Source organism: Lipophrys pholis, assembly GCF_963383615.2.
Source record: "Lipophrys pholis genome assembly, chromosome: 14".
Taxonomy (NCBI): domain Eukaryota; kingdom Metazoa; phylum Chordata; class Actinopteri; order Blenniiformes; family Blenniidae; genus Lipophrys; species Lipophrys pholis.
Genome location: NC_137633.1, coordinates 12,637,101 through 12,652,023, shown reverse-complemented (window position 1 = coordinate 12,652,023; position 14,923 = coordinate 12,637,101). Strand labels below are relative to the sequence as shown.

Here is a 14,923-nt window from a genome sequence, read left to right as displayed (position 1 = left end):
TTCAATTCAATAAATCGTTGGACGGAAGTGTTGATGAGAGCATTGGCTGTGTGCAAAATATGCAACAAAGCATTTGCATATCACCAAAGCAATATGATGAATTAATGAATAATTAATAGACTCGCATACATCTACCAGAATCACTGAGTATTGAAAACTGGTGCTCGTTGTTTCAAATACTAAGACAAGATTAAAATGTGATTTATTGCAATTAATTAATTACACAGACCTTAATTAATCTTTTTTCTTTTATCGAATCCCACAAACAGGCTTATAAAATGATGATATATCATTGCAGTACACTTACTCGGGCACAATCTGACCCTCGGGGAGTGATGATGAAATGATTAATATCTAAATCATACTTTTGATCTGCTGGACTGAATTTAAAAAAGTTTAAGTAAATAAATAGACATCCCTTTTATAAAGATGCAAAGTACATTCTACTGTTACTGGTTCACGTTCATTTTCCAGAGATTGACAATTACAAGAGAATATTTATAAAAATCCACTGTCATTAACGTCACAACGTAGCACACAAACATGCAAACACAGTTATTGTAAACATTTCTTTTTCACTTAACTCGCAGCTTGTTGTGAAAGGATTTTTCCGTATGATTTACTCGGTACTGACAGATTCTTTTTGACTGAATTGGTTTGTTTAATATATTTGTTATTGTTTGTTGGATATAATATGGAATCAGCCAAGGAATCCGTCAGTATGTAGTCTGTTTATGTATTTTGTTTTGTTCTAATTCCATTTTCACGTTGCCAATTTTAACAACTGGCCAGGGACAACAGATGAAAACGAGCCGGCTTGGACTAATTCTGGTTCATTTGCAGCTTTTTTCCCCCCTCCGGTTAGTTTGGGAATATTCTTTACATAGAATGAATGAATCAAGGACGATGAAATGATCGCAAAATTTGCTACTTTTGTCCATTATGAGTCCACGATCCAGGAGCCATTTCCAAACTCTTCACAGAGTGTATTCAGGGGCCTTTACAGTAAAGTAACGGAGAGAACGCACCATCAATTTGGATTCACAAGAGTACACTGTGTGCACCTCAGCCTGCCTGCCGGGTCCATCACGAGCCCTCAAGTTAGTGTGTGTATGTGCCACATTTATAAGTCATACGACCCTGAGTAATAACACCCTCAGGCTCAGATGAGATAAGCCGACCGACACGTTGAGGTGGAAGACTGAGATAGCATGAGAAAAGAAGGTGTGAATTTGAGGTGTTTATGGCCAGCAGGCGAACTCCTGCCTGTGTACGAGTAAAATGTGCGTTTGTGTTTGGGAGACGGAGGAAAAGGCTGTCATCTTATACATTCAGTTTTCCCGTCTGAATGTAAGAAATCAAATAAAAATCGAATTCAAGTTCCCCCTCTTTAACGGCAACAGAAGACAAAATTACATTTTTAAGCTTTAATCTGTTTTCAGCACAGATGTAATTTTCCCTGGTACTGCCAGACAGTGTCTGTACAATAATCTTTATGGTGAATAAAATAAAAAAGAAGTCAATGAGACAGCGGAGTAGTCAGGTCACGTATAGAGATGCTGGCTGGCTGGGTAGCTGTGATAAATAGCTGAAATCAGCTGCTCTTTGAGAGTGGGCCATAAAGCACAGTTTTTAGCACAAATGGCTAAAAAACGGAGTCTGATGGCAGAGGACTCGGGCGCTCTTTCCTTTTCCACGAGGCTATTTTTAATCACTGCATCGGTTTCTCTATCACAAGCCTGCGACACAGCTCCCGTGCAGTTATATTGTTCTTTTGATTCACCGCCGCAGAATTGGGAGTGTTTTCCTCTCTACCTGTCTGTTGTTGGCCAGGTTGTAGGGACAGTCCATGAACTGTTGCAGGTTGCACCCCGACCAGTCGGACCCCTCGTAGCAGGAGGGCAGCTCCTCGGGCGTTGGGGTGCGTCCGTCGCACATGTGCAGTGACGTTTTCCACGTGGCTCCCCGCTGCACGTGTCGCCACTCGCTGAGGTAGCGAGAAACGGGATCCCTCAGCAGGGTGATGTAGTAGAACTTTCTGTTTGTGGAAACAAAGAAAAGTGTGGAGAAGAGAGGGACGGGGGAGGGGAATCGAGGGTAAAAGAGAGGAACGGAAGGGGGGGAAAAAGGTTCACATTAACAAATCATCAAACTGTTTGCAAAGAAAAAGGGATGCAAGCAAAATCAATAGATCTAAAAGGGTAAGAACTTCTACTTTGATGCATTTAAGAAATTCAAGCTAAAGAGGTGTCCATAATGAGAGGAGTGAATTTGCTGCTTTCATTAAATCAATGTTTTTGTACAGATCAAGTAGTGCCGATAGATGAGCAAAGTTATCTCAAGAAGTGCAGCAACAAGCTCATTAAATGTACATGTGATTCCACAGTTGCCCATGTGGTGGCAGTGTATGCAATGGTTTGCTACAGCAGCTCAGTCTACAGCCCCCTGGCTTGGGGCTAAAGACAGAGGTTGTCACACTTAGCACGATATTATTTGCATTTACGAGAAGCCGCTCTGTGACGTGCACACAGAACCTGTGGAGAACACTGGAAGTCACAAAGCAAATGAGAAGGAGGAGAAAAGAAAATAGGAAGAGAGTTGATGTGCAAGTCTCAGGTCAGCATTTGGGGCCATGCTGAGCGGGAAGAGAAGCTGCTGGCACAAGCACATCTCATGGTGTAACACACAAATCTGCATCGCACACATCCTGGTGTCTTACGACAAACAGGCGCACAGCAAACATCCTTCCTCTTGCTTCACACTTGCACCAAGTATTAGGTCTGCCTCAGAGAGATGACTCATCCCGCATCTGAGATTTGGATGAGACCGTTTCTGTGGCAAGTGTGTGTAATGTAATGGTGCATAGCACAGTTCGATGTCCCTCCAGAGGGGACGCTCCCACCAGAGCCGAGACCTTTCCAGGCCTTCATACACCGGCTAATTACTGCAGTCTAATCAATCAACACATCCTCATTAGTCGCGCACACAGTCATCCTGTGAGTGCGCGCTCTTATGTGTGACTATGCGCCTGCAGTGTGATGTATAGATTTATCTAGGCAACAGCCGCACGCCGCCTGTCCGAAGCACATGTGCTGCCCTCGTCTCCTGGGCTTGCATCGCGTCAGAGGAATGTTTGCAGAGAGAATTTTGTGTACTGACAGGATTCCACGAAATCGCCTGGTTCACACAAGCCGCCTCACGTAAACACACACAGATTCTCTCCTTTCATCGCTAAATCTTTGGCTTCACCCTGCAAAGCTCACTGGGCAGGGGGAGTGGGGTTTGCTGTGTGGAGGCAAAGCCCCAAGTGTCACGCAAACAGTAGCAGTGTCTGGATATTAAAAACTGGTTAAACCCCTTCACGGAAACCCAGCGGCAGCAGGGACATCCTGGACAACAAAACAAGCAGACTCTAAATCTACTGACAGCTGAGAGATGGAGCCTCATAAAGCGACCAAACCCTAAATCCAGCAGCCAGAGGAGATCCCGGACTCTAAAACTGCTCCAAAACAAAATCCATCAAGGCGGATCCTGCGCAAAACAAAAAACAACCACACCCTCAATTTGGGCTGCAGCACGGGGAGATTGCTGCAAACGAAACAAATCAAGTAGCAGCAGGGGGATCACGGACAATAAAACGACTAAAGCTCCAATCCAGTGGCAGCTGGGAGATCCCAGGCAACGAACCAAACAGACCCTCAATCCGGGTGACAGCAGGGGGATCACAGCCATAGAAACAAGTATCTAAACTCTAAATCCAATCAACCTAAACCTAAAATCTCCCCCCCCCCCCCCACCCATCTAATCAAAAACAGAGTAGGCAGAGTCAAACTGGAGCCTGCAGGAGACTGGGGTACATTATGGAGATTCCCATGATGACATTATCAGGATTCCTAACACTCCCCAGAGTGCAGTGTGTGTGCTTTCGTGTGAGTGTGTGTGAGGCCGATGTGTGCTTCTGAGTAAGAACACGCCTATTAAATCAGTGATGACATTTTCCCCCTCTTGGCTTCCATTCCCCTGAAAAAACATGGCACTGTTTGGCCCTCGCAACGGAGGGGAAGAGGGAGAACGAGGTGAAGAGAGAGAGAGAGAGAGAGAGAGAGAGAGAGAGAGAGAGAGAGAGAGAGAGAGAGAGAGAGAGAGAGAGAATGGGGGAGAGTGAAAAAAGAGAGACAGGAGGGGGCGGAAGAGAATTTCAATTAGTTTTCTAATACTGTGAAAGCAGTGAGGGCCCCAAGCCCAAGTGATTTATCAAAGTTATGGCTCCTGCTATAATGAAGGCTCAGGCATATTACCAGGCAAAAATAAATAAATAAATAAATAACACACACACACACGCTCCCTCACTCTCACACACACAAGGGTACACATGCAAACCCGAATAAATGATCTTAAACGACATGCCAGCCTCTCGTGTCTGCTGGGTCAGGGAGACTGCAGAACTGGTGCCGTGGAGACTTTCTCGCCTTATAGCCTAATGATGTCTGGCCGTGTACTCAGATCCCCAGGTAATGGCGTTTCAAACTACACACGCACGCACACGTACACGCACACGCACACGGACACACACGCACGCTTCCTCTTTCACACTTCCTCACACACAGACGATGAGATGACTGAACATTACAGCCGATACGCCCCTCCCCCAGGTGATATTGCTTACAGTCGAAACATAGGCACACTTGTCAAATTAACTTCAAAGCTAATGCGCACCGCTCAATCTCTCACTGTCGAGATTTCAGAACATCGTCCTCGAGCTGAGCGCTGGAATTTGCAGTCTGGAAACAGCACCTTGAGGGGCCCTCTTGCAGACTACGTTTACGTGCGATACATTTTTCCCCTAAAATTTCCCCCTGTATTCCCTTTTTTTTTATGTTATCAGCAAAAGAGAAGTGGAGGAATGTCTTTAACACCTCTCGCAAAAGCCCTCGAAATTGCATTTTCAGTTATCAAACTTGTCGACTAATCGGCTGACGCTTTATCGTCTTATTGATTCATCCTATCTGGTGTGAAGAGTATGCTGACAGGAAGAAAAAAAAAAAGCGAGTGCTTTGCAGAGAGAGGTGTGATGAAGCTATTGTCAGGATTGCAACTGAATAAGGACATTTTTGTCTTTACCCCCCCCCCATGTCTGATTTCTACAACTAAATTCAAATCCCGACGCTTTACGTGCAGGAAGAAGCAAACCAAATGTCTGATTGTTAAAACCAGAAAACATGTTACACAAGCACAGAACTCCGTCTCGTTTGGAAGACTTTTTGACCCTATTGTCCACAATCGTGGGTTTTTCATTTGCAGATACGAAAAGGCGCCAGATTTTTCTCACGTGCACAAATAATAAGTTGGGAAATGTTGTTTATTTGTAATTCTCCACCATTTTAGTTAGACAATAGACAAACTTAAACAAATCGGAGCAGCTTAAAACAGAGAGATGGCCACAATCAGCCCTCTAATGGCCTCACAGTCATGCCACAGAAGCTGACCTGAGCACATCCGAGGTTTGGTTAGCGTTATCAAGAGGAAACACACAGCGCCTGGACTTGTTATGGGCTCTCAAGAGCTCAGGACGGGGGGGGAAACAAAGTGCCCTTTTCCTGCGCGTCGCAAATCACCACTTCTAGAACCTTTACCTCCCCTCTTTAACCTCTCCTTCCCTTCAGTTTATATCTTTGCCTTTCTGTTGTTAGTGCACTTTCTGCTCCTCTCTTTTCTCCCCCTCAGAGTCTGATGACAGTGCTTTTTCCCTCCCAGCAAATTAGTTCTGCTAAAATCTCAAAACATTTGAGTAATGTCTTGAAGGATGCACTGCAAACTTTAATTTTCCTGCAACGCTTCGGTATTGTTTTGTAAATGGTTTTGAAAACAAGAGAATCATCAATTAGGATTAGGTTTGCATTCCACATATGTTGATTACTGTTTTGGATTTTGTGCAAATTAAGCAATATGAAGCTACAAGAGGACTAGTCGAAGCACAAACAATGCGGGGAGAGGTTTGATGCTGCAATATACAAGAGGTACAAAGTCGTTCATTCTCCCAAGAGTGAGGAGAAGTTTAAAAAGTCTTGTTTGAAAAGAATCCCGGCGCTGCTTGTACAATTTCAGTATGCGCGCACTCAGACAGACAAACAGAGTGACGCCAAAATCCCACCCTCCACACTGCATAGAACAACCATGATTTATTAATAGTCCACGGATGTTTGCTGAAACCAGATCCACTCAACAACACAGCTCTTTCCCACCTCTAAAAATGGAGCCTGAACCCACTTAAAGAGTAAAAAAAAAAAAAAGGGGAGGGGGGGGGGGGGGAAACATCACACGGTCGTCACCTGGGAGAACGAAGTTCAATCACGCAGATAGTAAACTGTGCCAGACTGAAACCACAATTGGCAAATACAGACAATATTCAAATCCATATCGAGAGAGTGAGATTCATCACTGGTGGCAGGTTATGTTTTTTTCTTTTTTTTGTTTAATAAAAATCACTGCTGGACTCCAAAATGTGCCAACAATTCATCAGGACATCTGAATGAAGGTTGGCAACCGCAGAAAAAGCAACAAATCAGAAGAACCAATTCATCATAGCTGTTTGTATATGGAGTAGCGAGCTAAGTAAAAGACCAGGAACAAATCACGTGTGATTTCTCCAGTTTCTACCAACATTCATTTCATATACACAAAGGAGAGCAAGTCTTTCACACAGGTGGTTCAAGTACACAGGGTAGAACAAAAGACATTGAACAGACGTCAGACAGAACAAAAAAGAAGAAAGAAAGAAAAACTAAGAAAATTCCAGCTGACCACACAAACAGGTAATATGGGGTATGTTTACTCTCGTCAAGTTTGTTTGGATTAAAACCAACCATGAAACGAGCGCTAAATTGGTACTTTCCAATTGAGTGTGAACACTCCGAACCCCATTGTGCAAAATTGGGCAGGTCTATTTAAAAAAGCAGACTTCGGTACACTGACAAGCAAACTCAAATGGAGAATGAGTGCTGCACCGACCAAAGAGCTCGAAAACAGACCGAAAACAGGATGTGACAGGTTTTTTGAAGTGATACATCCTGATACAAGCTCTTTCTTAGTGATTCTGTGCACAATGAACAAAAGACTGCTTAGCTTTTTTTTTTTTTTTTTTTACACCCCCATACATCCTATAATCTGTTGGTAAGTTCATCCATCAATCTTTTATATCCTTGTTGTCTGGTTTACAGTCGTTTGACTGTGCTAACAGCGACCACCATAGTAATACTGTGGTACTGTGGAAGTTGTGAAACTTATGTTACAGAAAATACACAGCATGCCTTTGGATGTGGTTCTGGCTTTGTAAATGTGTGGGGGAGAATTAAAGATACAGACAGTATCAGTTCCCTGAGGTGAACATTTTACATTATATACAAACGTTATATACAAATGTTATGAGCACATTCCAGTCACAACCAGCTTAAAGACATTTTTTTTCTTTTTAATTTAAAAACTCAAGCTATAACACAAACTGCTGTCAATAAGGGGAACTGAAACACCTTTCAGCAGATATCTTGAGGCATGTGTAACTCCCAAGGAAAGCCCTGATATCCCCTCTCCGTATGCAGAGGCAGGACTGGACCCAAGGAATGTGCTGGCTGTAAATTCAGATGATATCAGTGTGTGTGTGTGTGTGTGGTTGCGGCCTGTGTGTGCTGAGAAAAGGGAGAGCAAGGAGCAACATGTTGGGGCTTGAATTTTTAGGAGGCTGCTAGTAATTCCTTCCCGTTCCCCTTTTTTTGTGCCGTAATACACGTCAATTATTTGGACAGACGCGCACGCATACGCACATACACACATACACACGCCGGCCAAAAATAATAGACTGTCGGGGTGAACGTGTGTTGACCTCATGCATCAGACAACAAACAGAGCAGTTTGGGAGTTGACAGGCTTCGGGCTACAGACACCCACGGCAGACTGAAACTGGCCCCGATCACCTCTCAGTCCCTCTGAAAAGGTGACCCCCCCCCCCCACTCCCCCTTAAGACAAAACCTCACCCTGTGCCCTGCCTCCTACTCCTGCTCTCCCCTCCTCCGCTAACCATCCGTCATCTCATCCCTTGTATCCTGAGCGTCTTCTGGCCCATAATGACGCATCGAGACAGACAGAAATAGACCCCTCCGGTTCAGACAAGCTCTCTCGGCGTCGTCTCTGCCTGCCCCGGCTCACTCTGCCTCCCCGCGCCGCTCTCTTTGTTAGCTGATCAATAACAGCCTCGGGACTCAGGCAGGCTGCCTCGGCAATTTGGACTTTAAACACAGAAGACGTATGAGAGACGGGGTGAAAAGGAAAAGAGAGAGTTAGAGAGAAGGGGAGTAACTGGAGACAGTGGCGACAGTGTTGGAGTGCAGGGACAGAAAAGGGGCCACGACAGACTGCAGCCAGCATCCAACAGAGTGCGGTTAAATATGAGGACACAGGCGGAAAGTCTTTGTTCTCTCGCAGCAAAAGAAAATCTGAACTCGCCAAGTAGCTACGACTTCTGAATATTTTCCACTTGTACACATTTTCTGTATAGCAAAACATTTCGTCTCAAGTGGACTCGTGGATGTGTGGCAAGAGAAACGACTGCATACGCAGGAAACCGCTACGTGGACAGTGAGCCACGTCAGGAGTTCATTCTTCAAACAATGATAGTATTCATTTTGACTAGTCAAGCATTATTTTAAACTTAAACACATGACAGATTCTGGTTTAAAGCTGGCGAGAACCAAACTACATTAGTCAGAGGCGTGTCTGATGTACAATATTAGAAACACCTTTCATGCCAACATGACCAACAGACCAACAGCCCTACACACATCAGAAGGCTAGAATAGCATCATCATCATCAATACAAGTATAACTAGCACAGCCAGTTTATTTGTGAGAGTGAAAGAACTGAGTCTCTGCATCGACATGTCTTGCTACAACAATGTCACCTCATACACATCTTGTGTGAGGAAACTGGTACACGCAGAGCAAACCCATGCACGCACGGGGAGACCATGCAGACGGCACACAGGAAAGATCTCAAGCACCAGATCAAACCAGGGTTCCTCCCACCGTGGGGCACAAGTGTCGAACCTTCACTCTAATTAAAAAAAGTAAGATATTAGTGGCATTGTTAGGTTTTGGATTGAGCTTTCTATTCTGGGTTTTCTTCCACATGTGAATGTGCCTGTTTGCCTCTCTCTCTCTCTCTCTCTCTCTCTCTCTCTCTCTAGGGTGTACTACTCTACCTTCACCCGCAGTCATCTGGGACCTGATCCAGCACCCTGACGCCCTGAATTGGACAAAGTAGCATACAAGATGGATGGATAGATGTACATGCTTGTGTGTTTGTGTGGGGAGGTGATTGACTGTCTCTCTGCGTTAGTCCTGTGATGGACTGGCAACCTGTCGGAGGAGAGGCCTACCTTTCACTCAATGTCAGTAGTCGGCTCAAGTCCGAATAAAACGCATATAGAAGACAGACAAAAGTACAATGTCATCAAAAACTTTTGTAAAAGTACAAATTATGAGATAAATATCATTGTGGATTGCAGTACAATCGACTGGTAGTACTAAAGTAAGACAGTCATTTTCATGAGTTGTTAAGCAAGTAATTTATTTCTGTTGAAAATGTAGAAAAATTATCACTTATCTTGACCTTTTCCAAAAGAAAGTGAGTTTTGCCCAACAACACATCCAAAAAAAGTCCAAACAATATTCCCTTCCCAATATCAGGCACAAGAAAGCAGTGAATCATGTCTTTTATGAGACAACTTGTCATTATTTCACAACTCAATCAGATCATATCAATCCAGTGTGTCACTGTTTATTAGACACTTTATTATCATGAAATGAAGAAATGTCACCACTTCAGTCTAATAATGTTGAAATGAGTAACTGAGTGACTGGCTGCATGATTTGTACGAAAACCACACAGCAAAATTTAATTTAATACTGACAGTTTCAAGCATAAAAAAACCCCAAACACTTGTGGCTTCTTACATAATTATAAATTGAATTTTACGAGACAAATATTTGGCACGGGTGGTTTGCCAGCACTTTTCACTTTTGATTTGGGGAACAAGTTCTCATAATGACTGCCTGAATCAATGCGTAAATAAGATTCGACAAAGTCTGATTCTTACACAAATACAGAAACTTTTCATCCACTCATATGCTATACTTGCTTTAGGATAAGTAGATTTATAATGGAATGGCTTATAATCCACTTTACACAAAGCGTAGAGGCCTTGTTGACCAATATTTAACCCCACAGGCTAGTAGCTGTGGGAGAAGATCCTGTTATTCTCTGGATTATGTCCAAATGCACATTGAGAACATGTGAACGGCGCAAAGAAAGGCTTGAGCCTGGATTTCCATCCAAACCATCTCGCTGTGAGGACACATTGCTGACCACTGCCACCCACGGCGCCAGCCTATTGCAAACAACAACTTGAGACTCTTCATGATTTGTTAATGAATGGATCCGAACAGGAAATTGAGAATTAATTATCTGTGCGATTCTTTTCATTTTCACCTTCTTAAAGTGCGAACATTTGCGTCTTCACTCTTTTTATATCTTGAACTTTACTTCTCGGACAAAACAAGCTAAGAAAAGTTGTTGACTTGGCTTTGGGGAACTGTGAGGACTTCTGAGCGTCGTATAGGCTGCTTGTCTTACAAAATAACACCAACTGACATCGAAGATTACCAGTGGAGTTGCAATGTCAGTGGAGGGAGTGGTCTGGTCGTTTCACAGTGAGGTTTCTTCAATCATAATAAAGTTTGGAGTCCTTCCACTCAAGCTCATCTCTTCATGTTACAGGTTTGTCACATTAGGAAAAAAAAAAAGACAAGTTGGCAATGCAAGGGGGACAGCATAACCGAGAGCGTGTGAAAAACGGCAAATGTAATGAGTGCAAAACGGAGCATGGTTCATCGAATTTCAGCACCAACAAAGCATTATTTTTAGTGGCCCTCAGACAAAGAGGGGCAGCGAGCAGAGGCAAGAAGAGGATGGAAGTGTAGCCAACGGCTCACAGAGCTGGACGTTACAGTGCGGGAATGGACAAAAACAAAGACAGGGCAGAAGAATGAGAGTGAGACAAGGGAGGGAATCCCCTGAGTGCAAAGTTATGTTCAGTAGGAATGTACGGCCGCCTGTTCTCTCATGTAACTTGACTGGCAACAGCCCAGGGAGCTGTCTGACAGGAGGCCCGGAGAACCAGAGGGAGGGAGGGAGGGGAAAAGATGGATTTGCTGAGACGGAGATGGGTGGAGGACAAGGAGGGTTGCACAAGTAATCACTGTACATTTTTCAAGTTTTCGCAATTCAAAGTTATGTTTACTTGATGGAGTAGGAAAGTATGATGACCCGAGTTCACTTTGTTTGATTGATTATGCGATGGGTATTTTAGTATAACTGTCAAACATTTCTGGAATATGAGCATCCTAATATGCACTTATTCTGTTGATATCTGATTAAATGTTGTCTCCTATTTTCTACAGATGAGCCGGTACATTAGTCAACTTTTAAGCGCACATTTATTCACACCTTTCTCTAGGTGATATTTACAGTGATTTGACAGACAGCACTGACTTTCTTGATGTTTGTCCATTTTGTTAGATGAAATGACATTTTCGGATATGCCTAATCTGTGAAATATGAGACATTGAGCTCATGTCGCCATGTGAGCAGAACAGAAGTTACAGCTGGAAAAGCTGAACGCATTAGCACGACTTTCAGAAAATATAATTCCCCCTCAAAATCTCAGTTTATCTTCCGTTTTTAAGACAAATGATGAGGAATAACTGCAGATTTGGTACTAGGTTTGCTTTTGGGCTCGAGCTGTGTCCCAAAGTAATAAAGCAGTGATTATTAACTGAATTTGGTACAAGAAAAAAAGGACAAGAATGAGAGTATAAAGACAGTGAGGATGTTGGTGGGGACTCTCAGCAACTGAGAAATACTTGCACTCATGATGAAATAAATAAAATGGGAATCATATACTAAGCCCCCCCCCCCCCCGACAAAAAAAAAGAAAGAAAATCCAATGAAACAATCTGGTATAGTTTTGCAAAGCTAAGACTAATAATTACAAGTATGAGCACAGTGTTATTGGAGATTCAGAGATTTTATAATCACGCGGTACACAAGCCATTTAGCAAGGGAAATATGAGCCAGAAAGGAGGATATTAGGGGGGGTTGGGGGGCTTTTAGGTTGTTCAAGGTAAGACAGATCAACCCGATATCTCAGCATGTATGTGGGTACTGCACATATAAATCCCCTACATCCTGCATCATGTTCACAAGCGTCATGATACTGAGGTCAAAGCAATCACTTTCCAAATACACCGACATATGGGTATGCAGCACATACACAAACCCCACCCCGTGACACACACACACACAGCACACACACAAATGAGCACACCTGCAGGTCATGACATAATCCGCTCTGTATGTGGTGATGTCAGATTATTGATATGTCCCCACAGTTCATTTACCACGTTGAGGAGAAATCACCAGAGAAAGGAGGAGGAGGAGGAGGAAGAGGAGAAGAGGCAGGAGGAGACACAACGCAGAGTTTGGGGGCAATTAAAAGGCCGGGTAACGAGGCTAATGAGGAGACAGGTGGCCCCATTACAGAGGCAGTCGTGCACACTCATTAACACACTCACACACACAAAAAAACTCCCCTCTGGCTGGGATTAGTGTGTGTGTGCGTGTGTGTGTGTGTGACACCCCCCCCCTCCCCGTTTCCCCGTTAATCAGTCGTCACATACGAGACTGGAGGCAACAGGGTGTTTCTGTGAGTGTGCATTGTGTTTGTATGTATGTGTGTGTGTGCGTGAGTGCGTGACTGGAGGCGAGAGTGTGAAATTGGAGTGATAAGGCATTTAACATTCAAACCTCCCCACCTGCCCTACGCAACACCACTAAGGCACACACACACACACACACACACACACACACACACACACACACACACACACACACACACACACACACACACACACACACACACACACACACACACACACACACACACACCAGTTTCTTAACCCCTCTTCTGAGTGGCTATCTGTGTGTTATGTATTAGGAGGAAAAAAAGAAAAAAGAAGCCATTTGTTTGTATGAATAAACTGGATAATGAGATATCTCTGAGCCAGTAGCACTGTTGGAGAGGATACACATGTGTTTGCCTGGGAGAAAGACAGGAGGCAGAAAAAAACGGGATTTTTCTTTCTTTTGAAGAAAACACACTGTCTAGGCAGCGTGAAGTGTTTGCCCAGGAAAAAGGGGAGAAATAGGGGAGGAAAAAAAAATAAAAATAAAAAATCTTAACAGGCAGTTGTGGCTGTAATCATGCAGACATTGATAGGTACGGCGATGCTTCACGTTTTTACCCAGAGAGCTGAGCACATGCACAGGTACAGCACAAACAAACACAAAAGAGCGGAGTCACATGAGGATAACTATCCATCTTAGAGCATCCTTGAAAAGCAAACGTAAGAAACGCAGAAAGGGGGGTGGGGGGGTGGGGGATATTGCTCCAACAAGAAAAAAAAAACCTCCAATCACCAGCAACCAAGACACAAAGAGTTTAGTTGGGAAAGAGCCAAGGATGGCACAAAAAAGAAAAAGAAAAAGAAAAAGGAAATGAAATGAAATGAACACACAGAGGTAGAGGAGAGGTAACAGTGAGGTGGGGGGGGGCAGCCCGTTGACATTTCAGGGACACGTATGCATATCAATGGAGCCTGCATGGGTGGTGGTTGTTATCTTCTTTCACAGAGAAAGGAAGGACGGGAGATACGAAGGGGCAGCCAGGAGGTCAGTCAGTCAGCGAGGCCTGGAGACAAGCCTGGAGACAGGCCTGGAGCTGGATTTACTCTGTCCGGCCCAGGAAGCACAACCCCACCCTGGGGAATAGGACGGGGACAATTGGCTCTTTAAGAATGGAGGGAAAAGTGTGAAGGGGGAGGAAGGAGGCACGACTATATGAGTGACGCATGCATGCACCCATGTGTGTGTGTGTGTGTGTGTGTGGTTAAGGGGTCCTCCAAGCCCAATTAAGCCTGACTGCATGTCGGAGGGCTGAGCCAAACATGCCCCACCTGTTTAGAGAAGGCCAAGGGGCTAATGAGCACTGCCTGGAGGGAAGGACTGGCAGTGAGGCAGAGAGGGAAAATGGGAAAGAAAATTCCAGGGAATTACGGAATAAAGATGACATTCCCCAGGTTTTTGTCCTTCGCCGCTCTCTCTCATTATGCAGCCACAATGTGGAGACGCAATGTCAGAGGGATTTCACAGCTAAAATTACCCTTTGTTATCATAGGCAATCATATGGTACAGCATAGATACATGTGACAAGAAACTGCACACACGAACACGCGCGCACACGCGCGCACACACACGCACACACACACACACACACCAACAAGGGATCCATGAATCTTCAACCCAGTGCTAGATGTAGAGACAGGAGAGCAGGAGCGTGAGGGGGGCATAATGAAATAAGAAGAGCCAAATATTGTGCAACAGGAGCAACAACAGTTATAGAGACAGAAAGGCTGTGTTCTGTGTGTCTCTGGGTGAGAGTTGGGTGAAAGAAGCCCATTGTCTCTCAGTGTAACTCAAGCTTACAGCACCAGCTCCGCCTCCAATGAGCTGCGAGGCTGTGGCATCCTTACTTCTTTCCTTCCCTCTGTCCTCAATTACTCCTTTCTCACTTTCAATCTGGCTCAATCTCCTCTTGAAGGAGCAGTTGGATGTATTGTTCTGAGAGATGATTTAGTAGCTCAATAGACTCATACAGACAAGGTATTGAATATCCGTCTGAATTAAAAAAGTTAATCTATCTATATCTATCTATCTATCTATCTATCTATCTAAAATCAACAATTGCGATTGTG

General features: G+C 44.1%; 1 protein-coding gene across 1 annotated transcript in view; it reads right to left on the bottom strand.

The window, feature by feature from the left end:
* hs6st1a (heparan sulfate 6-O-sulfotransferase 1a) overlaps window positions 1–14,923 on the bottom strand; it is a 61,080-nt gene that overhangs the window by 4,315 nt on the left and 41,842 nt on the right. Inside the window, exon 2 of the mRNA XM_080480085.1 lies at window positions 1,816–2,038. Coding sequence (XP_080336211.1) covers window positions 1,816–2,038 — 223 coding nt within the window. The remainder of the gene's footprint in view (window positions 1–1,815; window positions 2,039–14,923) is intronic.